Raw genomic sequence first — 25,152 nt, 5'->3', positions numbered from 1 at the left:
GACGTGGGACTCGATCCCCGGTCTCCAGGATCACGCCCTGGGCTAAAGGCAGCGCTAAAATGCTGAGCCACCTGGGCTGCCCCCAATAAATAGATCTTTAAGCAAATTTATCATTCAGCAAATCAGCTTTCACCAAAAGGAGCTTAAAATGGCTTCAGCAAACTGTGAGCCAATTCTGTTTTTTTTCAGTTCAGCTCTTACTGTCAAACTACTGAAGAATTGGTGCTTAGGCACATATCGCTGTGTGGATTCCACCCTGAGTCTCTTTATCCATACTTGGCCCACCCTTAGCTGCCCCCCACCCTTCATGCAGTCACCCTGTCATCCCCCAGACCCCTGCTGCTCCTCATTCCCACTTGATACATATTGAGGCAGCACTAAAACACATGAAGGTTTAATTAGCTGCTCGTCCCAGGAGGTCTGGGAAGGAACCTACTATAGCTGTGGCTGCTATGGGAGGCGGGGACTCCACTCCTCACAGGACCTGCCTAGGAGCTGAGGACAGGGACTCGGTGCTTTGCAAGGGCCTCACTGGGCCAGCTCTGCCTGCCTGCCTACACAACTTCAACGGGGCGGATGGGGACCTCATGACATCTAGTGAGAGGGTGGGGAAGGCCTAACTACATACAAGTCATGGAGTGAGGAGGGCCATACCATATGAAGTAGGGGTACAGGGACCTCACTATAAGTAGTGGGGCCAGGAGGACCTCACCACCTAAAATAAGGGGAGGGATCTTACTAAAAATCAATTTCCAGGGCAGCCGGGTGGCTCAGTGGTTTAGCACCGCCTTCAGCCTGGGTCACAACCTGGAGATCCAGGATCGAGTCCCACATCCTGCTTCCTGAAGAGGGAGCCTGCTTCTCCCTCTGCCTGTGTCTCTGCCTCTCTCTCTCTCTCTCTCTGTGTCTGTCATGAATAAATAAATAAAATCTTTAAAAAAAAATCAATTTCCAGAATATAAGAATTGGTTAAATCATGTACCGTGACACCATTTTAGTACTGTTCCTCATGACTGTTATGAGAACAGATTGCAATCTAAGAGAACCTCTTTTCAAATGCATGAAAAGTTGAATTAGACACAATTTACCTCCTTCTGGATTCTAATGTAGTTGAAATAATGTTCCATCCCATCTGGATCAGTCTCCCCACTCCCTGCCCCGTCTGGATTAGACTTTCCCCACAACCTGTCCCATCTAGACTAGAGTCCCCCATGCTCCATCCTGTCTGGATTAGAGTCTGCCATTAAGGCAGAAAAGTGAGTGCCACATGTCCTAAGTTGATCACATGATGATAAAACAAGTCAAACATCCTGCTAGCATCCCGCTGCTCTCTGCCGTACCGAGTTCATCATGAATGTACTCATGTCACTGGGAGGAATCCGATTCACCAGTTCTGCCCCTTCCAGCAGCGCAGAATCTGACCTAGTCCAGCACTGGGATTTGACTAGACGTAGGTACCAGTCCTGAGAAGAAGAAAAAAGTGGGAAACCCAGTGAAATTTGGCATGGCTTTCAAGGGGCTTCAACTCTACTGAACATGTGTTGTTTCTCTGCCCTGCGCTTTCACATCCTGTGGTCCACTCTGGACTATGAATGCAGCTTCAGTGCAAATGGATTCTAGCTAGCCATGTGGCTGCTCACCAAACCACAGGCCTTTTCTGTAGGCTGTGTCTTTGACTTGCTGTCACTACCTAGACAGCCTCTGCTTCTCCCTGACCTGGTGAACACCTGAGTGTCCTCCTAATTCAGCTCAAGTATGAGGGCAGCAGGCCCTCCTCTCTGTGCCTTCACCCTCTGGCCACCCTTCATCTGGTTCTGCTCCTAACATCTTCTACTGGGCTGTCTGTAGTGCTCTTCTCTCTCCAAGGCCAATGCAATAGAGACCTGAACCTTGCCATTCTGAGCCTGGGCTATGGGTTTTCAAAATCCAAGTTCATATCTATATTGACCTCCCTCCAGGAAAGCAGAGTACCAAGGATCTGTTACAGCCCCAACTGGTACCAAGCTCTGAGATGTGAGCAGCAAGGGTGATAACAGTCTACCAGGGTCCTGGGGTGGTGTGCTCAACACACAGGAGGTCAGTGGGGTTAAGGAGATGGAGAAAGGCCAAGCAGGTATGCACAATGGCCTATGGAGGCTATGGCCACTCCTCTCCTGACTCTTCCGTGAACCACGCTGATACCCCTCTCCCTCAGGCCATGAGTGTCCCACGTCAGCATTTTCTTTCTCACCCCATAATTCCTACTAATGACCTGGGCTGGGCCTTAGGCATCCTGTCAGTGATGGAACCCTGACCACTGCTGGCAACAAACAGCAGGCTGAGAGGCCCTGGGGGCTGTGCCAGGTGCCAGGACATCCTACTGCCCCACTGCACACTCTGGATTTGCCAAAGATGTAAAAGAGTATTTAGGGCCTGGAATGGGCCCTGTGTGTCATATGTACACAAGCTGAATACTTACTTTATCTGGAATCACTATCTCTAGTGCCAGGGGCCCATCCCCGTCCAGCGGGTGGGAGGTAACTGGAGGTGAAGGGCCACGTGAGCCCGGTGCAGTGGCAAGACGCAGCCTGTCCAGCAGGGAGTAGAGCCTTTGGTGTCTGGAATCCAATCACACGCGGGGTTAGAGCACAGTCTCATAGGTTAGGAAACAACAGTGGCTTCTTAAAGCGAGATGCAACGGGTTTGACACTTTATCCTCAGAGCTGCCTCAACAACACTCAGACAAATCATAATGTAAATTCAGACTCTAGCTTATTTTTAATAACCACAGTTCATATGCCACAAATGTTTTGCAGACATTTCATTAATACTCAAACACCGTAATAGGCATTACGTGGTTTAACAGCTAATAAAAGCATTCTTTACAAATACAAAATAGATCATCTATTCTAAAATCTGAGTGCACAAAATCTCCCATTGATTCTCCCAACACAATACAGTTTATACAAATTTATGTTCACTTCATAGAACAAGCACCTCATCTAGGACAAGATATTTATAATCTTCTTCATCTGGTCTAAACACTAACTCTGGAGTCGAAAAATAATAGTTTGACCTTCTACCATCTTCTATGAGAGCAACAACTTCATAATGCAAATCACAACATAACCAGGCCCAGCAAACTGAAAAAATCAACCAAACCATGTGTTACGTACCAGGTTAGGTGCCTTCCTAAATGAAGACACCAGCAACGAGCTACACAACGGCAATTCTATTCTGTTCTCTCCCTTGCTCTCTCACGTGCACATACATGCAAGTGCGTGCACACACATACACACACGTCTTCCTCCGTGTGGAGGGAAAAGGTAACATTTAAAGGTAAAAGGTATTTTACTTATTTAGTTGTGGAAATAGATAATAGATGTCATGATTTCTGATGAAGATTTCTAAAGGACCATGAGGCAGAATTAGGGGACAAATACCAGAAAGAGATGCATGCCAAGAATTAGGTAACATCTTTCAGACTACTCTCTCTTACTTAGCAGCTAAGTTATATGCTTTGACTTTGCTCAGATCAAGGTGGTAACTGCCATTTTTACTTGTCATAGGTGGGTGGACACAGACCATCCAGATACATATGACCCCTCAACCACCCCAAGAAATGAAGGCTGAATCTCTGTTACCACTTTATAAAGTGAGATCCCAGTCTTTTTAATTTAGAAAGTCTATGAGGGCCTTTCCACAGCATACTCACATGCAAAGCACGTCTCTCTCTCATCCAGAGTTCATAAATAAATCTAAGCCTGTATTTCCCGAAGCCAGGAAGCCCGGGCATCGCATTACCTCTGGGCCAGCCCGCTGCGCTGCAGGTACTCCTGGACTCTGCTCACTTCCTCCACTGGCAGCTGGGCCATGCCACTCTGAAGTAGACAGGAACAGGTCAGCAAGTGGGTAACACGCAACGAATCAAAATAACCCTATACTCTTGGGAAAGTGGAAAAATGACATGTACAGTGTATTATAGCAAAGGCAGACTGGAAGGAAGTACAAGAAGCGCTCGTGTCAGGCCCACAAAAGAATGAACAACTTGGGATCCCTGGGTGGCACAGTGGTTTAGCGCCTGCCTTTGGCCCAGGGCGCGATCCTGGAGACCGGGGATCGAATCCCATGTCGGGCTCCCAGTGCTTGGAGCCTGCTTTTCCCTCTGCCTGTGTCTCTGCCTCTCTCTCTCTGTGACTATCATAAATAAATAAAAATTAAAAAAAAAATGAACAACTTATACATCTTATACACGTTTCTCTCAGTGGTGTATGAAGAATATGCCTGTAGAGGAAAAAACTAGGCAACTGTTTTGCCTGTCCTGCTAAGTTCTCAATAAAAATCAGTGTCATTGGGATCCCTGAGTGGCTCAGGGGTTTAGCGCCTGCCTTTGACCCAGGGCCTGATCCTGGAGACCCGGGATCAAGTCCCCATCGGGCTCTCTGCATGGAGCCTACTTCTCCCTCTGCCTGTGTCTCTGCCACCCTCTCTCTCTGTGTCTCTCTTGGACAAATAAATAAAATCTTAAAAAAAAAAAAATCAGTGTCATTGTTTTTCTAGTACCTGTAAATTTGCAGCCAGAAGCATTTCCACCCGGCGACAGGCTAGAGTGTCGACCATGCGAGCCAGCACACGGAACGGAGTGCACAAAAGCTTGTCCACATATAGGGTTAACACGGCACCCGACTGGCTGAAGTGGATCCCTTCCAAGCACTGAAGCGTCTTCTTCAGAGTGGTAGGCTGGCAGTGGACAGAAAGAAGGCAACAAGGGCATTTTGCCAATTGGAAATTGACAGTTTAAAAATTCCAAAAGTACATTCTTAGGGCAGAGAAAAAAACGGACTGGCACAATTGGTACCAAGGAGACTTACGGTGGAAAGATTTTCACAACGAGACTGAATTGCCTGGATGAAAAGGCCACTGGCAGCAGAGTTCCGATGAACAGCACTAATAAAATCCTGCACGGGAGGCTCATGGGACAGATTGATCAGGTCCTGGATATGATTCACGATGAGCCACGTTAGGTGCTCTGAATCGTGTAGGTTCTGACACTGAGGAGAAAGTGAAAGACTCATTTGCAAGCAGACAAGGACAGAATAGACACGGATGCCAAAGAAAAGGCCAGAAGAAGGAGGATGGGAAAACAAATTCCAAATTATAATCCTCACTGAAACTATCTAGTGTTTGACTACCAACAATCATCGGGGTTGGACTTACTTCACAGATTCCGTCACCCTCACCCCTACACTGTGGCGCAAGCTGCTGGACATCAGACACTGCCCACCAGGGGAATGCAATGCTCTGGTGCACCTCTGAGGGACACTGGCCAAGGGCCAGAGGAGAAGCAGAGCAAGGCCCAGCACACCTGCCAAAGACAGTGACCCCAGGGCAGTAGAATGGAAGGGGAAGCACCTCCTGCCCTCAGGTGACTGGACCAGAGCCATGACACAAGGGAGGTGACAGTCCCATGCATGGCTGACCTCGCTCCATCCAGGCTCTGGTCTGGCCGCCCAAGAGTGCTCCCCAGTTCTCCAGTCCTGACAGGTCAGCAGAGGAAATGGGCTCTCTGAAACTGTCACAGTTTTGACAGAATTCCTGAATCCAAAATAGGAATAGATTCCACTAATCAAATGGACATTAAAGGGGAAATTTAAGATTCCTAAGAAAATAAATATCCATCTTATAATATGTGTGTTGGCTTTCAATCTTAATTCATAATCCTTCTAGACAGAAATTGTAACATGAAATCAATTCTTTGACATCTGATTACTGATTAATATTTTCCATGTGGGATAATTTGATAGTATTAATTTATAAAATTAATATTTTTCTTACCTTTCCACGAAAGATAACATTATACAATTACAATGAATTATTTCTCAAAAGTACAAGATAGAAAAACTATTTCAATGTAATAGATGCAAATAAAAAAATATTGATAAAAAACAGCAGCAAAAAATCTGTGTAACAACTAGTGTGAAGGAGCCCTCTTCCTTTTCCAACTGAGAACATCACATGCTTTGCTGAGTGAAAACAGCATAAAACATGGTGCCATATTTGTGCCAAAGAAACTCATGTGCTGTTATCGGTAGAGAAAAAATACGAAGTCCCAGCCAAATGTCACAACAGATTTCCTGCGTAATGCAATTCCAAGGAGACTATATTTTCTTCTGTTTATTGGCTTTTGTCAAGTTTCTATGTTAAACACGTGATGCTAGTTTTATGGTAAAAAACTCTACAAAAGTTATTTTTTAAAAATGGCATTCCAATAAGAATCCATTTTAAAATGCAACAATGGACACCAATGCCCTCTGCACAGATGGTGAACAGCGTTTAAAGCAGAACCCCACTCCAAGTCACGCTCGCCAAATAGGCGGCAGCTGAGTGAAATCTTCTGCAGCCAAACCTCCATGTCTGTGACCGGCCTGAGCAGGACGGAACACTTGCTGAGGTCCCATGCTGATGGCAAGGGGCAGTAGGAGGTCACTCTGTAAAAGCATCACCCACATTGGGGTTCTCCAACCCCTGCCCCCACGGGGACTCATATTTCCTAACTTACGACATAATCGCAGAAGAGAATGAGAGCTCCCCTTCGCACTATTTCTCTATTGCACATCCCAAGCTTGCATGCTGCATCGGGATCCTCCTCTTCTCCAGACATCTGGGGGCTGAGTGACTTGGTACTGGACAGACTGCGTCTCCTGGAAGAAGAAACAGACACGCTGACAATGTTTCTGGGACAGCATAAGATCATCTTCAAAGCAGAAGGTAACTAGGTGCAGTTCCGGTGCTGAGGTAGGTGGGGGCCCTAAACCCTGCCGTACTCCAGTGACCTGAATGTGACCCCCCACTCTCAGCTGCCTACTTCTAAGCCATGGCGAATTGTGTCCGGACGTCAAGAGAACAGAAAACAGTCAAGTGCTCGACTGAAAGTGGAACCTGCTGTGAAGCTGCATCTCCAATTGGCACTCAGGTACCAGGGCTCTTACCAGGCGCACCAGAAAACACAGAGATTGCTTTCGGGATTCCCCGTGTGGGTCTGCATGAACACTGCCCGCCTGCCAAGAGAAAGCCCTTCCAAGGTCATATTTTACTAAACAATTACTAGTGAAATGTTGCAACTCTCACCTGCCCACGTGCTGCCACGCAAACCTTATCTGAAAGTACTTCTGCAAAACTCCTCCACCAGAGCGGGTTATTTCACTCTTCAGTGCAAGGGGTTACACCCTGGGGAGCCCTTGATGCTGCCATCAGTCCTCAAACACAGGTGTCGTCACACCTGTGAACTGCCCCCGATTTGGAGTCTGGGACAATACTCTTCCCTCAGTGACAAAGAGCCTGTGCATCTCTGCTAAGGCTTACTGGGGACGGAGGTGACATGAGGACAAGAATATTCTGAAATGTATCAACTTTTTCTACAGCACCTCAGGATTTATAAGAGAACTGGTATAAATAAAATAGACCACAGATTAAAAATGTTCAAACTGCAATTTCCCTTTTCTCAACTTGTGAATGGACACGCCAGCTGTCCTTATCCCTACAATGGAATACTACTTGCCAGCCCCAAGAACAAACCACTGGTCATGCAATGCTACAAATGACCTTGAAATATCCTGCGCTAAGTGACGAAGCCAGACTCAAAAGATTACAGATCATGTGATTCCATCCATATGGCATTATGCTGAACAAAGGGATGGAGCAACAGACCGGTGGCTGGGAGAGTGGGGGGCAGAGGGTGGCCACAGCAGACACAGGGAACCTTCTGAAGTGGTGATGCTGTCCTGTACCGGGACTGTGGTGGTGTTCACCTGACAATATTTGATAAAGAAAGAGTACATTTGGGGCTCCTGGGTGGTTCAGTTGCTTAAATGTCTGCCTTGGGCTCAGGTCATGATCCCAGGGTCTTGGGATCCATTCCCATGTCAGGCTCCTTGCTGAGTGAGGAATCTGCTTCTTCCTCTGCTCCCTGCTCATACTCTTTCTCGCTATCTCTATCACTATCTCTGTCTCTCAAATAAATAAATAATCTCTTTTTTAAAAAGTGTATTTTTCTATAGTGTAAGACATAGACCAATTAAAAACCAACAAACAGAAACACCTCCTCTTCTCAGCCCTCTGCCAGCCCCAGTGTGACTATTCTTCAAGTGGTGACTTTGCATTTCACAAAGGTAGGGGAGCCTCTGCAGGAAAAGAGGCAGAGTTTGCAATTCAAATCCTAGCAGCAGGATTTGAAGGTCAACCAACATTAATCCAAATGGAGTCCCAGCTTAATAGGCAAGCCCCGAAGACCTCACAACAGATGCTGCTAGGTACCAATGGTGAATGAACGCCTCACCTTCCAGATGACTGCACACACAGGCCTTGGAACTAAGGGGTGGCCACACCACACCCCCAGTGCCACGGCACGTGCAAGACTGTAACAGGCCACCAGAGGCCAGGCAGACTGGAAATAAATCAAAAGCCTATGAAGACAGAGCCCTCCCAAACAAGAAGCAGACAAGAGCAGATCCTGCTGTGGCAGCAGCGAGTGCTTCCTGGGGCCATGCGGCCAGAGTATTGGCTTCCAAGACTCATCAGAGAGCCTGCCTGCGCCAGGCTGGGGAGGGCTCCTGTTGAATCTATGAATCAAAATAGCTTGTATTTTGTATTCCATACTTCTAAGTAATTCATTTTTATTATCTTTTGGAAATAAACACTCATTGTCTACAACATCCTGCTGGGGTGTGTTAGAGCATAGGTCTGAGTAGTTCTAAGCTCCGCTCCCTGGGGGCTACTGGACATGTATGCGGGTGATTTCCCCCTAAACACAGCGGGGACATTAAGCACTTAAGAATCACAATATATTACACTATTTCCTTTAGTTTTATCTTTATGATACCATTGTGACATATTTATATGAAATTTCGGCATACTAGGTTATAGAATCCATTAATTTTATTCAGGATAACAGAGGAGAACAATACAAGATGTTATAAAAAGGGAAACTGAATTAGGTAGGATAAAGAAAACTCATAAACTCCTGGATTTATGAACAGCCACAGCATGCCTTCCAACAGCTGAATGAGGACACCGGCCAAATCCCAGGCTATATCCACTTTTGGCTCATTTATTTTAAACACTGACTAGGTTAAGCATTTGTTATTGTAATTCAGGGAATACAATTCCCAGATCCAGAGGTTTCTGACATAACATCACACTAGGAGCAGGTAGTCTCAACAGGGGCATCCTGGAGCTGATGGAGAACACTTAGGAGATTAACTCCTACTAACATGAAAAGAGCCAAACACTCACATACATACCACACACACATGATCCATGCAACACGAATGCCACACACTCACCAAATATAGACCACACACATCTTGCCAAACATGTATAGAAAAAGACAGGCACAGATCAAGGATAGCAGACCAGAGGAATGGACTCACTCACTGGTCTTCCTGCATGCGCAGCCAGCTGGAAGCACCGTGGCCTTGGTGGAAGCTCCAGTTACAAAGCTTCCCAAAGTAAGAGGGACGATGGCAGCCTCTGACAATGGCTGGCTCTCAGGGCTATTTAGATTTTCAAGCATTTAAGTCCACTGACTAAATTAGCTTTTATCTTCTTTGGTTTAAAAAGTTAAGTGAGGGGCACCCAGCCGGCTCAGTCAAGAGAGTGTGCAGGTCTTGGCCGTGGGGTTGTGAGTTCGAGCCCCACATTGGGTGCAGAGATTACTGACATAAATAAACTTAAAAGAAAAAAAAAAAGTTAAGTGAAACACTGCAATTAATAACACCTCTGTAGTTTCTGTGTCTTAAATGCTATCAACTGGTGCAGTCCATCTTTTCCACCTCCCTGGACCTCAAATGAACAGGGGTCATGAAGGAAATGACACTTCTGGACCCCAATAGAAACACACAGACAGGGAGATCAGCCCTGTACAGATGGTCTGGTCAGTGCCCTGAGGCAGAAAAGAGAAACAAGAGGAATATGGCTGGGAAAGAAAGAAGGGAAAAGTCTTTACCTGTAGATGATATTCTTGTGTTCATAGAAAGCCCTGCAGAGCCCCAAAAGCATCCTGGGGCTGCTATGTGAGCTGGACTGGGTCTCAGGATGTGCAGTTGGTACACAAAACCAACTACACTTCTATAAACTAGCAGCACGCCATAGCAATGAAACGCTTTCTCAAGTACCATTTAAAAGAGCATTCCAAAACATGAAATGCTTAGGTACGAATATATAAAATATACGTAATGCTTGCACATGAAACACTGTGAGACTGAAATACATGGAGCAAGACCATGCTCCAGGACTGAAGGACCAGACGCTGTATGCCAGTTCTTCCCAAACTCCAGACTGGCTCCAAGCTCAGTCAGACAGCAGCAGGCTCATCTAGAGATACTTACCACCTGATTCTCTAACATAAACATGGAAATGCAAAGAACCTACAGGACCCAAAAGTATTCTAGAAGTACAAAAGAGTGGGGGAACCGGCAGGACAGCTGAGGTGACCAAGTGGTGGCAGTGCTGCCGTGATGGCTGGCAGAGGGGCCAATCGGGGGACGTGAGAAGAGTCTGCAAATAGGTTCGTACATTCGTGCCCCACTGCACTCTGAGAAAAGTGCCATGGGAACTCAAGACAGAAAGTATGGATGTTTTCACAAAAAAATGCTGAAAGAACCACCCTTCAGGGGATTGGGTGAGGAAATGACTCTTCACCCTCATGCTCTGGCATACACAAAAATTAACTCGGAATGGTAAACACTAAAGCTATTTCAGTTCCAAAAGAAACCAGAGAAGAAAATCTTCATGCTCCTGGGGTAGGTACTTGGAGGGGACAGAAAAAGAATGAAACAGAAAACCCGACATACTTGATTTCATAAAAATTTAAATCTTTTGCTCTTCAAAAGAAACCATTAAAAAAATAAAATAGCAAACCACAGATGCAGAGAAAACATTTACATTACATCTGACTTAGATCCAGAATACATAAAGAATTTACAACTCAGTAACAATAGCCAAATTAAAAAAAAAGGCAACTATCTGAATACAATTTTCTAACAGAAGACAGATACACAAATGGCCAATAAGTACATGAAAAAACAATTCTTAGTTATCAGAGAAATGCACATGAAAACCACAACAAAGCACTGTTCAGCATCTACTACGAGGACCAGAAGTGAAAACGAGGAACTCACGACCCCATGTCCCATATCTCTTCCCCTCTAGACCAAATCTCCCCCTAAGAATTGTCCAAGAATGTATGATCTAAAATGCCCTTGCTTCCATATCTTTTTTTCCTTAACTTTTACTTTGAAAACTTTCAAACCAACAGAAGAGGTGAAAGATTAATTCAATGAACCGTCACACCTCTTCACCTAGATTCAATCACTAATATGTTGCCACCTTTGTACACATACACACGTGCACTCTGCACACACGCGCTCATGCCACATGCACACTACACGTGCTCATGCCACATGCATGCACATGCTTTGCACATGTGCACTGCATACATGGGCTCATACATGTACACATACATGCACACACTACAACACTACACATGTATGCATTCTAAACACCTGCATGCACACACTCTACACACACGTGAATCCCCACACATGTACATTCACAGGCATGCACATGCTCTACACATGTGTACATACTGCACACACACAGAAGTTCACTCTACACATACTCTATGCACATACACACATATGCACTATGCAGGCACACATATGCAGTCCACACGCACACACTTTTTTGGGCTGTACCACACGAGCACTCTGCGGGTGAAACCACTTCGCCCTTAAGAACTTCATCAGGGGTCCCCTGAGAATTCCTCATTACTACAAAACACCTAGAATCACATTCAAATTTCCCCTATCATTCCAATAGTGTTCTTTCTACATGTTTTATCCCCCAAATCAGAAGGCCCTTTCTGTGTGGGTGTGTCTGTTTCCTAATTATCAGATTAGGGTCCACCATCCCACTTCCTCTTGAACCCACTTTAGGTCTCCCTCTGCCTTCCCCACCCCTCCAGCCAGCAGGAGGAAGAGGAGCAGAGGAAAAGGAAGAGGAGGAGGAGGAAGGGAGGTGAGAGAAGGGGTAGCAGGGAGTAGAGTGAAGGATGAAATTCACTGGCTCACACACCCACTTGGGTGGTTGGTGGATGTCTCACTTTCTGTCCACCTGCACACACCTGCTAGCAGTAGCAGCTAACTCAAGCCCCACCCCACGAAGTCTTGGCCCAGCATAAATCAACCTTGGGTCCCATGGGAGTTGTCTGGGGGGATGGTGAGAACACAAGAGCCCAGGATCCTAATTCCTAAGGTACCCAGCTGTCCAGTCTGGTGGTAGGCTGGGCCACAGTCCTGGTCCCTGGAACGAGCTCCCCCAGTGGCTCTTTGGCACACTCCTTGAGGACTCAGGGCCTTACAGAGAGGGTGCTCTATGGACCAGAGCATCAGCACCACGGAAGAGCCTGACAGAAAAGCTGAGTCCCACAGCGATCTGCTGAACCAGAACCCGATTTTAATAAGCTCACTGGTTGATTTATGTCCACTGAAGGAGCACTGCAGCAGATAATCATTTTCTGTTCCTGACTCCTACAGTAGGTAATGTTCTCTAGGCCTTTCCAATGTTTTCACTGGTCTTCCCCAACTAAACGGTAAATACACTGAGGGCAGAAAACACATTTTTTCCTTGCATATCCCACAGCATATAGCACAGAACAGATACTGAATAATGCCTAGTAACACTGGGTCTTCCAGCTGAAAGCAATGAGTGACCCAAAGGGGACCCCAGGCTTCACACAGCTCAGCCTTCCCACATTGAGCAGAAAGGAGCTGACCTCTGCCCTGCAGCCCTTGCTTCCTCTCCTCACCATAGGCCCTGGAGTCTTCTGGAAACCCTGCACTGAGGACAGCCTGGCAGATGGGCGGCAAAGCTTCTATTTCCACATGTGTTCAAATGTCTTAACAGGACAGTGCCCAGAAATCAAGGCTTAACCCTAAAAACTTTTAGCAAAAAGGAGGTCACCCTCAATCAGATACTTAATAAGTCTTTCTGAATGACAAAAAATAGAGTATTTCCAAGCAGTTTTGAAATGTTGCTCAGTAATTACTTCATTATCTAAGAATAACTAGCACCACATTTACCTTGTAATGAAGTTAAGACATTGCAACATGTCTGACTCTGGAACCAATTTAAGGACGAGAGCCTAGCAGGAGGGACACAGCATGACAAGAATGATCCACAAGAGGAACCGTGTGAAAGAACTTGTCAAAGAAACCACATTTGGAAAGCAGCACCTACTCTGAATGCCTCTAATCTAACCACATTTTCCCTACAGTGCAGAGTCCAAGAGAGGATGGCTAACGTTCAGCACAACCAGTACGAAGTCTCATAGAAACGGGGCCAAATCTCAAGCTGCCCAGATTTCCGGCACATGAGAGTGGGCTGGCCTCCGGGGCTACCTAGGGCACTTGGCAGGTGGCACACGTACCTGGGGGTCTGCTGCACCTCTGCCCACCAGCGGTAGTCGGTGTGGCTGACGAGCAGCAGGATCTGGCACCAGAGCAGCACGAGGGCTGGATGTGTGGGCACCATGGCACGCACCCGGGCGTTCAGCCTCTCTAGGCCATAGAAACTGCCATCGGTGCTGTCTACGGTGAAGAGTCTAGAGGCAGCTGCTGTGATTCTCCGGAACATTCCTAGAAATAAAAAGTAGAACCGAGAGGAAAATGTCTTTGTTGCTCATTATGGCCCAATGCTTTGCAGATCTTGCATAAAAAAGATACACCCTCAGCTCTTTCCTATACTTACATGTTCAAACCATTTGGCATCTAGAAGATCGCGCTTTCAAAGAAAAAAACCAGATATCCTGCTTATTTAATAGAGCAGCCAAGGATGCTAACATTTTTACTCTTCCAGGCCTTCTCTCCACTGCTGTCAGCAAGTTCTCCAGGAGCTCTGCAGTAAGAGCCATGTCTGTGCATGATAGTGGACCCAGTTCCACTGAAGAGCAGGCGGCCTGCACTTCGTGCTACAGGTTACTACCCCTTGGACAGAGAGGCCTCCACAGGGCTGAGCCACATTCACTCTGGCAGGAGCGGCAGGACCCTCACCACATCTTACTCTTGCTCGAATAAACATCTCCTTGGCTTGCAAAGAACTACAAGTTGCCACAGCAAGTGCCCAAAAAAGACAGTGTTCTACACAGGACCCCAGCTCATGGTGGGCACACTACTGAGAACAGAAAGCCAGGTGATCTCTGTGCCTAGTATGGGATGTCGTGGGGTGGGGCAACCACACAGTCAGCCACCCACACTCAGCTTGGGAGTGTCACAGACACACCCAGTGGCATTCTATCCATAAGCCTGTCCACAGCATCCTCCTTAGGGCGTGGACAAATCCCCTCTGGGAACTAATGATTTCTTTCTATCCCATCCTTTGAATGGATACAGTCAGCTCAACACACCTCTCCTGTCATCTGCTGTGGCTTCACATGAGCCGGCCCTCCTCACCCCAAAGACCCAGAGACACGTACATACTTCAGAGCACAGAAGGGAATACATGACACAGAGTAGGCTAAGGGCTCCCTGCCCTCTGTATCTTGAGTCTTCTGGCACTGCTGCTAGAAAGTCAAAAATCTTTTCTCAGATTTAGGTTTCAACACACCTCAAATGCAAAGGGATCCTAATCTAGGCAAAAACAGACAAAGGACTTTCCCCACTACTTTATGACTGGTTATGCTTCTGACCTGAGGTGGAGAAAGAGAGCTAACAAAAGCAGGACAGTCACAGCATGCAATACCAGCCTGGCCTCCTGGGATGCCCAGGGAGCACAGCACACAAACTCAGAAAAACAGTTTCAATGAGTTGTCCAATGCTCATCTTTTCTCTGGTCCTGTTTTCAGGGTTTTCTCTGGGTGCTGCATGGACAGGATCACCCATTGCTGGTCCACCTAGCCTGGGTCAGATACCTCTCTGTGCCCTCCATTACTGTGTGAGCTCCTTGTGGGGCTAATGGATGCACAGGAAGAGGCAGGTACTGCATGAAGGAACGCTGGACTGGGGCACAGAGCAGAGGGAATGACAGCGGACAGGAAACCATGGTCAGAGCTGTGTTCCACACGACTGGACATTAATACAGGCTCTGAAATCAGTAAATGGCTCTACCATTCACTTGGCCCCTTGCTGTACATTACCTAGGGTCTCAGTTTTCTCATTTGCAAAATGGAATTAAGAGTAGCAGCTGCTCACATAGCTGCAATAGGATCAGTACAGCACTGGGCAATGCAAAGGACCACCAACTGGGGCTGCTGCCAGGGGCTGCTAAGAAAGTTCACCTGGCTTCTGGAGAGGCCATCAGTAGAGATGAAGTTAAATGGCTCACCAGGGCAAGGAAGAGTACACAGTGCCACTGGGGTTTGAACATCTCCCACAATAGCACGAAGCACGTTGGCAAGAAGCAGCTATGCCAGGAAACAAGTTCAATTTTTATCGTAAGTGTGAGGGGTTGGCAAGACAACAAATCACACACTAGCTAGAGGGAGAATGGACATGAGATACCAAGGCTGCCAAGTCAGTGGGGTGACCCAGACTCTGTGGATGACGATGAGTCACCTCTGCAGCAATAACCAGGGCAGGTCACAAAGGTGACAATCCTACTAGGAGAGGTGAAGGGACAGAGGCAGGGAGGGGAGAGACAGGGGAGAGGGGCAGGGGGAGAGAAACGGTGGGCGGGAGACAGGTGGGGGAGAGAAACAGGAGAGAGATGGGGAGGGAGAAGAGAGACAGGGAGAGATGGGGGAGGAGAAGAGACGGGGAAGGAGAGACAAACAGGGAGGGGGAGAATGACAGGGAGGGGAAGAGAAACAGGGAGGGGGAGAGACAGGGAAGGAGAAAGACGGGGGAAGGGGAAGAGAGAGAGATGGGGGAGAGATGAGGAAGGGGAGAGATGGGGAAGGGGAGAGAGGGACAGGGAGGGGGAGAGACGGGGAGGGGGAGATAGACGGGGAGGGAGAGACAGGGAAGGGAGAGAAGTAGGGTTGTAGAGAGGAGAAAGGGACAGAAGGAGAACAGAGATCAAGCATAGAAACCAGGACCAAGAACACTCAATGGAGAAAAGACTTCTCTTCAATAAATGGTGCTAGGAAAACTGGATATTCACAGACAAAAGACAAAAACTAGACCACTACCACTCACAAAAATTAACTTGAAACCAGTTAGACTTAAATGTAGAACCTGAAACCACAGAACACCTGGAAGGAAACAGAGGGGAAAGCTTTTTGACATGGGTATTGATAACAATTTTTTTTGGGTGTGACACCTAGAGCACAAGCAACAAAATAAAAAATAAGCAGACAGGACTACCCCAGACTGGAAGCTTCTGCACAGCAAAGGAAATGACCAATAAAATGAAAAGGCAACCCACAAACTATACATCTGACAAGGGGCTAATATCCAAACTACATGAGGAACTCCTACAACTCAGCATAAAGACAAAGAATCCAATTAGTAAGTGGGCAAAGGACCCACTTTCCCAAAGAAGTGGGACAGTTTCCCAACGAAGACACACAGATGGCCCAAAGGCACATGCAAAGGACCCACTTTCCCAACGAAGTGGGACAGTTTCCCAACGAAGACACACAGATGGCCCAAAGGCACATGCAAAGATGCTCAGCATCACTCATCAGGAAGATGCCATCTCCTACATGCTAGAATCGCTACTATTAAAGAGGAGGAGGAGAAAAAGGACCCCTCGTGCACCATTGGGGAGCATGCAAACTAGTGCAGCTGCTGTGGGGAACAGTGCAGAGGAGCCTCAAAAAGTTAAAAGAACTGCCATTTTGATCCAGCAATCCCACTACTGAACATTTATCTGAAGGAAACAAAATCACTCAAAGAGTGATGCAGTCTCAAAGAGTATCTGCATGCTCACACATACCACAGCCATGACACAAAAAGACAACATTGACATATGAACGAACAGCAGATGAGGTGCACATACACAATGGAGTATTACTCAGCCATAAAAAGGCAATACTGACATTTGTGACAATTTGGATGGCCCCCGAGGGCATCATGCTGAATGAAATAAGTCAGACAAAACAAGACTAATAGTGCATGATCTCACTTACACGGGGAATCTAAAAACACCAAACTCAGATGGAGAGAATGGACTGGTGGCTGCCAGAGGCAGGGATTGCGGGGATGGGGTGGGGGTGCCATCGGGCAAAGAAGTTCTAAGTCCTGAGCTCTCATGCACAACATGGTGACACTAGTTAACTCTGCTCTACAGTGTACTTGAAAGAGGCTAAGAGAGTGGATCTTAAAAGTTCTCATCTAAGGAAAAATAAAATGTCTAACGACATGAGGTGATGGATACACCTGAACTTGCCAGGAGATGATTTCGCAGTAAGTTCACACCTCAAATCATTAGGCTCTACCCCCTCAGCAACTCAGCGTTTTGTGGTCAATTCTACCCTTGGAAAGCCAGGGTCAGAGCGAGGTAGAATCCAGGGACATCTACCATCAAGAGGCTAGAAAGCAAAGATGATAAAGTCAGGCAGTGAGGGGCTCCACCCCACATGCTCAGGCCTGGTACCCGCAAGGTGAGGTGGCAGGAAAGAGCAGCAGCGGCCTCTGCAAGGGTGTTCCTGGTCACACTGCTCTGGGTGCAAAAACCAGAGGGGAAGTCCAGCTCGAGAAGCAACAGGAATAGACTCCTGTTGGAAAGCTGTGTAGTCAATGCAGGAGAGAGGATGGAGGAAGCCACAGAGCACAGACAGGGTCAGTTTGTTTTGCATCGGAGGTGGGGTTCACAGCACAGCAAGGCCTAGCCCCACAGGGAAGACAGACATGCATGCTGTTACCCAGGCTGTGCCAGGGACTGCAGAGTGAGCTCTGGAAAGGCTCAAGACAAAAAGTGGCAGGAGGGGGTGAGAGGAAGGGCCACAGGGCTGTGTCTCCCTGAGGTGAGAGAGAGGAGCAGAGCACGGGAATGGTGAGGACACACACAGGCCCGCTCAATGCCCTTGGCAGGTGGCTGATGCCACTGCTAATCCTGCCATGACGTCTGCCTCTGCTGTCCATCACCTGGGGCCTCCTGGCTGTCATCCCCACAGCTATGACCCCCAAGGTTGTCCTCCTGCCCAACAGGGTCGTTGCTGGGAAACAGTCAACCACTGGAGTGAACCCTTGTATGGGATGGAGGCCGCTGAAAGATACACCAAAGAAACACCAGCAAAAGGGCTGGAGGTCACTTTCAGTCCATAGCAAGAGAGCCTTTTCTGCCTTTTCTCTCTTCCACCGCCAGCATCACCAGGGTGCTGCTGATGTCCGGGACAACTGAGCCCCAGGAAGGAGAGAGGCCTGGGCTCTACTCTCCACATGGGGAACAGTTACCAGAGACCAGAACACCCTCCCGCACAGGCACTCCCACAGTGGCAACTGTGGTTAGCCACTGAAATGTTGCTGTTTATCTGCTACAGGAACTATAGTGAGCATAGTCCTTGACCTGGACCAGAAGATGCTCTGATGGGGCTTCCCTTCCCAGTCTCCTAGTCAGCCACCACTGGCTGAGGAAAGGAAGTTGCGCCCACGGCACAAAGTCTGTGACTGGGAGGCAAGAGAAGCCAGGAAAGTCAGAACCTGGGAGAAGGGACAGGGCCCAGGGCCAAGTGCCGGAGCCAGAGCACAGAAGAGCACCAGGACAGGAAGGCAGACCCAGAAGACTCCTTGTTCCACCCTCTTGGCGCTGAACAAGAGGTCTGGCCAGGAGTCCTGGAAGCAGAGCTAGAGGCAGAGGCTCCACATATCAGACTCTGGAGCTGCAAGAAGTGCTCTGCAGATGTGAGCTGCTGTGCAACCCAAGCAGCAGCACAGTGCAAGAGAAAAGAACAAATGGTTGGGTTTTCTTTTCTTTTTTTTTAAAAGATTTTATTTATTTATTTATTTATTTATTCATGAGAGACAGAGAGAGAGGCAGAGACCCAGGCAGAGGGGGAAGCAGGCCCCATGCAGGGAACCCGATGTGGGACTCGATCCCAGGTCTCCAGAATCACGCCCGGGGCTGAAGGTGGCGCTAAACCACTGAGCCACCTGGGCTGCCCTGGTTGGGTTTTCAATCTCGGTTTTACCATAGTACCATCTGGAGCCTAAACTTTCTCATCGTAAAAGGGGGTCTATTTCGTTGAGCTGTTCTAGGGACTGATGGGGCACCATACCCCACAGCCAACACTGTGATTCCTTGCAGTGTGACCATCCCCATCTTTGCCCAAGTGTGACTCTGAATCATAACAATCGTACTGCTGCAGGAAGAATCGTTTCTGAAGGTCTCAATTTTCAGTGGAGGACTGGAATTCATTGCCTTTGTTTAAGCAAAGCATAAATAAAAATCCCCGCTAGATGCACCACCTACTTATATCAAAATATAAGATGACTTAAAATGTCTCAAAATCACAGTAATTTTGCTCCCTTGTATCTTTAGAAGAAATGCAGTCAAAACAAACAACATGCAAATATACACTTATAAACACACTGAAAACTTATTTGCAAATATTGAACCAAATGAACAGCATGCAAAGACACTGTAGCAAAGCCACTGGTGCTCCAGCACTAGGCCCCAAGCTCCTTAGTAGAATGCACTGCCCCGCCCCTCACACCCTGTTTATTTAATTAAATAAAATTTAGAAGTACCTCCTTAATCACACTAGTTACATTTCAAGTGCCCAAAGGTCACATGTGGCTGGAGGCAACTGAATCACTACAGGCACAGAATGTTCCCACAATTAAGGAACCACTAGTGGACAGCACTGGCTGTCATAGCCTACACAATACCTCCCCTGACCTTTGAGAAAAGGAACAGGAGGAACTAAAGGTGGTGAGTCGGTCTATACCTGGAATGGCACAGAACTTCACGTGATGTGCAAAAGGACATAGAAGAGGTCACTTTTGTCCGAGGAGGGAAGCAAGCAGCACTTAAAGGTATCCTTCTGGTATCAGGTCCAAACTAAACAATGGCCAACTATCAGAATGACCGATGTACTACAAATGATCTATTATTCATGTAGCTTATTTTCTCAACTTTAAACTTATTATAGTACATCAGTGAAGCATAAATCAAAAGATCTTCAAAACAAAAATCCTTTCAATGTTAGTAATGAAGAGGGTTGATACTCAAGTCCACTTGATAATTCTGGCCACGCCCCTGTCCAAGGGCAAAGGCAATTAAATGAAGTAGCCATGAAGACGCCTCCTTCTCTGTGACCCCTGCCCCTCTCCACCTCCCCAGTTGCCTGCTGACTGTCGCCCACTGACCCTCGCCCATGCACTCTCAGTAGCCATCTGGCTGGAGCACAGCAACATCTCACCTTAGCTTAGCATCACCTCTTGGGTGCCTATCATTGCACTACTTGCTTCCTTCACAGGAAATATCCAGACTCATGATTCTCTGCCTGTGTATCATCCTCCCCAATGGACTGCAAGCCCCACGAAGGCAAGAGCCACATCAGCCTTCCTGAACACCATGGATCCGGCAATGCAGTCCAATGCCGGCTGACTTGGTGCACTTTTGCCAAATGAAGAAAGTCTGAAAATGAGAACTATCTCCAGCTCTGAGGGTACTTGGTGCGTGTGCATGTTTTAGTTTGTATTACAGTAATATGTACACAACTTAAAAATCCAATAATAGTAAGGCTTCTGATTTTTCAAATGTCCTGCCCCACCCTTCTTCAGGCAACAACTGATAATCTTGTTTCTAGTTCTGATAGTTGCCTCCAAAATTCCACTCGACATGTTTTCACCACTGGTAACAGACCATCTATCATTCTGCCTGTTCCTCTCACCTTACTATTACGAAGAATTCTCACTCCCTCTCAGTGAATGCTGTCCAATCTCTCATCTAGGCCAGGTGGGCGAAAGCATGCAGGGACTCATGGATACTCATAAGACTCATACTGGGGCTGAGGCCACAGGTGGCCAGAGGCCATCCTTCCTGCCATGGAGAAGCAGCCCAGCAGAGAATAGAGCCAATACAGAAATCAGAGCTGAAACATGGAAATACTCGATATGGCAACGGAATTAAAATGCCTGAGGTGGTCATACCTAAGAGGACAGTCACCTCTATACTTCCAGGAACTCTAACCAGTAATTCCTTTTCTTCTTGCTCTAGTGTAGGATAGGGTCCTGCCCCTGCAAATCAAACTGCTGGACTTGCTGAGTCACGATGAATGATGGGTATAGACTCTACCCTATTAGAGATGAGATGTAGCTCACTCATGCTACCTAGCAATTTAAGTTACATTCTCAGTTCTATTTGCTTGTCTCTGTAGCCTCTATTTTCTGTTGTGTCAACTTTAGATATTAATTGTATAACCCCAACAATGCAAAATGAGATTAGTGATTCTTCCATCCCTCCACTTCTTTCTCTACTTTCCACTCCAAAATTAAGTTGGTTAGTTTCTCTTTTCTTTTTCTTGGAAATAAAAACATTTTTTTAAAAAATAAAAACATTTTCATTCTGTTCTGAAACTATAATAAATCTTTAATGTTTTATTCACATATTGACTTTAAAACTGAAAAGCAAACAGTATTTATATTATGATTATGTAAATATAGTTCCCAACAAAGCCAAGAAACCTAGAAGGATAACATTTCTTTCTATGGGTCCTTGGTCATGACCCCTGAGCCACTTAAAGGAGCTTTTTAAAGGTCAAGGGTTTCAATCAAATTGTTGAAAATCACGCTATGTTTTGGTTTGCTTTGTATCTAGACCATGACTTCCTTGCTATTTGTTTTTCCTAGAGATTAGAATTGCCTCTCATTTTTCCTGCTAAGAGAAGAGTATTTATCAGTACCCTATAACTAAAGTCTTTTAGTTTCTCATTTAATCTAAGCCAGGGCATTCTTCTTGAAAACATTCATTCCTCTTAGCACTGACTATCCTAATATGGATTGTTTGCTTCCTATGCATGGTGCAAGGCTGCCTCCTTGTGACTTCTCTCTTGGGTTCACTGTCCTTTCTAATTCATAATTATATATAAAAGTACGAAAATAACTTGAGCTTTTAAAAGAGGAAGAAGCCCTCAGGTTTACCCTTTTTTTTTTTTTAAGATTTTATTTATTTATTCATGATAGTTACACAGAGAGAGAGAGAGAGAGGCAGAGACACAGGCAGAGGGAGAAGCAGGCTCCATGCAAGGAGCCCGACATGGGATTCGATCCCGGGTCTCCAGGATCACGCCCTGGGCCAAAGGCAGGCGCCAAACCGCTATGCCACCCAGGGATCCCAGGTTTACTTTTTTTGTCAACAAAACATTTTTAAATGCACATTAAGCACAGCAGAGCTCACGCTGGGCAGCAAGGTATCCTACCTCTTAGAGTGTACAGTATAGGACAGGGAATATATATAGATGCAATAAGAACAGTAGTCTGAGGCACTTACCAGACTTGAAGATGTGGATCAGACACATGAGCAGGGTGCCTAGTTCTTGACAATAGAAAGTATGTTGCTGTTCACTCATTTCTACTTTTAGCTGTTTTGTAACAATATCCTCCAAAAGAATGCCAACTAGTTGTAGTAGAAACCTTCAAAGAAAGGGAAAAGTCTGATAGTCAGGTGACTGTTAAAGAGCACTTATATGAGGTATACTGTAAAAATACATATGGTAGACAGAAGTGGAATAAAAATGTAAGTTAACAAAGTGCAACATTTAATATCATCCCTTTGGATTAAATCACCTTCTCTCTCTGTGTATCACCTTCCTCACTTAGGAGATGGCAATAAACATATCACCTTCAGGACTGCTACAAGGATAAAATGACATGTAGTGTTTAAAACTTTGCAAACCATAAAGCAGCACAAATATAAGACAACAATCCGCTATAAGAATTTAATGTTCATTCATTTTGGCCACCTGCTTAAATGTAGCAGAGGGGGCCGCAATCCACCTGATTGAACCTGCAAACAAAAGAGTGTCTGGCAGGTTTACTGGATTTAATTCCACAAACACACAGGCACCTTCACCAATGACCAATGAAGGGAAGGCTAAATGGATGTCACCTGGGCCTGCCTGGAAGAAGTAGGTCTGGACAAACCATACTCATGGGACATCTCACCAGCTCTACCTTACTGAGTGCCCTGAATCCAGCAAAGGTGGACAGATACTTGTATAGGCAACAAGCATTTATGAGTCTGACCTGTGATCACTGCCCTCAAGGAGATTCCAAATAATTTGTGAGAGCAGACCCAATTTGATACCATAAATACACCTGGTGGAACACAGTGGGAACAGTCACCCTGGCGGGAAGAAAGATTTTATTACCGTGTTTAGAATGGCCAGCATACATGAGAATAAAAATGACTTTTAGTGGGTTCTCTTAGATTTTTAAATTTTGTGCAGACAACACAACAGACACTCTTACTGCCAGCCTCAGCCCCCACTGCCATGGTGAGCCACTGTGTGGTCTTTAACAAGGATATGAGATAGGATGTGACAGAACTTAAGAGACACATGAACCCAGGGCCAAAGATGAGGCAGACTGGGTAGAGAAAACATACCCACACAGACTTCTTTACCCCACTTGCAGGGTTTAAGCAAGACCAGGACGTATTGCAGACTTACTGATCGCAAAATGACTTCATGACTTCCTGAAGGCCGTGGGATGGTTAAAGGCTAAGATAAAGCGCATACCTTGAAAATGTTTCCTCTGGCAAAGTCTTCATTTGTTTCCCTTCATGGTGTTCTTCTGGTATTGAAGTACTATCCCCATCTCTTAACCTATTAATTATTGGACAGGAAATTAAATATGGGGAGAAGGAGAGCTCCTGAATACGAGAAAGAACAATATCTTCAGTTGACTGGGAAATTAGAACTCTCAAAATGGCTAGGATTCCGGATATCCACAGTTGGACAGTGCTCACAGATGCCTAAAAGAGAGAAAATAAGTGATAAAGTAAAAAGAGAATTACATTTTTCCTGACTGCTAGTTTCATGAATGAAAATTACCCTTATTTTACTATTCTACCAATAAAGCCAATAAATTGTCATTGGTTCAAAAGTGTGGTCCCAGACAAGCAGTATCAATACTATCTAGAACCTGTTTAATATGCAAATTCCCAAGCTCCACCATGCTTCTCCCTGGTAGAGTCCCTAGGTAACTCTGATGAACAGGGGGCACTGCAGTCATGAATCAAAGATGCCGTCATGAGGCGAGACACTCACCATTGTATCTGGAGTGACAAACATACTTCGTAAAAGCATATCCACAGGACGGAGGGAAGAAGGAGCCAGGATCTCAAATAAAGTATTTAACACTCCAAGGGCTTCATGAGAATCAATGTGCATCTGTTGCAATGGAACATCACAAATGTTTTCCGGTAAGCCAACAGAAATGAACCTCAAGTTAGGGACCTCAAGGTCAAATGGCCTTGACCATCCAAGTATTACCATCCTTGCATTTAAAAGCATCCTAAACTTGAGTGGTGAACCAGGCAAACCGTTTTTAGAACACCGTAGCACCTATATGTTTCACATAGGGAAACTTTTTATTTAGATTTTTACTATATAAACAATGTATATTTTCTGTAAAAGATTCAACTATTTAAAAGGATGAAAAAAACAGCCAGAATCGCACATTATCAGATGATCACCATCCATAGTCTGGGAACAATTTCTCATGCATCTCTTTATGCACATAATTTACCTAAATGGATATCACACACTTTTCCTTTCTTCACTTTACCTGCACCCCATCCCTACTCAGCCAATTATAACAAATGGTAATAACTGATGCACAATTGACTTTTGAACAAATGGGGGTCAAAGGCACCCACCCCACAGAGTTGAACATTCATGTATAACTTCTGAGTTCCCCAAAACGTTACTACTAATAGCCTGCTGCTGACCAGAAGCCTCACCAATAACAAAACAGCTGACCGACACATATTTTGTACATGTATTACATACGGCATTCTTACAATGAAGTAAAAGCTAAAGAAAACAAAACATTATTAAGAAAATCATAAGGAAGAGAAAATACATGTATAGGATTGTCCTGTACTTATGGAAAAACATCTGTGTAAGTAGGTCTGTGCCTTTCAAACCCATGTTGTTTAAGGGTCAACTGTATTTCTCTTTAACTTTCTCTATGTTCCCATAATCATATATCCATAGACACGCAGAGT

General features: G+C 45.9%; 1 protein-coding gene across 1 annotated transcript in view; it reads right to left on the bottom strand.

The window, feature by feature from the left end:
- HTT (huntingtin) overlaps positions 1-25,152 on the bottom strand; it is a 152,202-nt gene that overhangs the window by 31,506 nt on the left and 95,544 nt on the right. Inside the window, exons 38-47 of the mRNA XM_055326749.1 lie at positions 24,191-24,313; positions 23,660-23,895; positions 22,411-22,553; positions 13,466-13,673; positions 6,539-6,680; positions 4,851-5,030; positions 4,543-4,719; positions 3,784-3,860; positions 2,459-2,597; positions 1,341-1,463 (exon numbers count right to left, since the gene is read on the bottom strand). Of these exons, the coding sequence (XP_055182724.1) occupies positions 1,341-1,463; positions 2,459-2,597; positions 3,784-3,860; positions 4,543-4,719; positions 4,851-5,030; positions 6,539-6,680; positions 13,466-13,673; positions 22,411-22,553; positions 23,660-23,895; positions 24,191-24,313 (1,548 nt within the window). The remainder of the gene's footprint in view (positions 1-1,340; positions 1,464-2,458; positions 2,598-3,783; positions 3,861-4,542; positions 4,720-4,850; positions 5,031-6,538; positions 6,681-13,465; positions 13,674-22,410; positions 22,554-23,659; positions 23,896-24,190; positions 24,314-25,152) is intronic.

The sequence above is a fragment of the Nyctereutes procyonoides genome, unplaced genomic scaffold, assembly GCF_905146905.1.
Source record: "Nyctereutes procyonoides isolate TBG_1078 unplaced genomic scaffold, NYPRO_anot_genome, whole genome shotgun sequence".
In the NCBI taxonomy this organism is placed as follows: Eukaryota; Metazoa; Chordata; class Mammalia; order Carnivora; family Canidae; genus Nyctereutes; species Nyctereutes procyonoides.
This window is presented reverse-complemented; position numbering and strand designations above follow the sequence as displayed.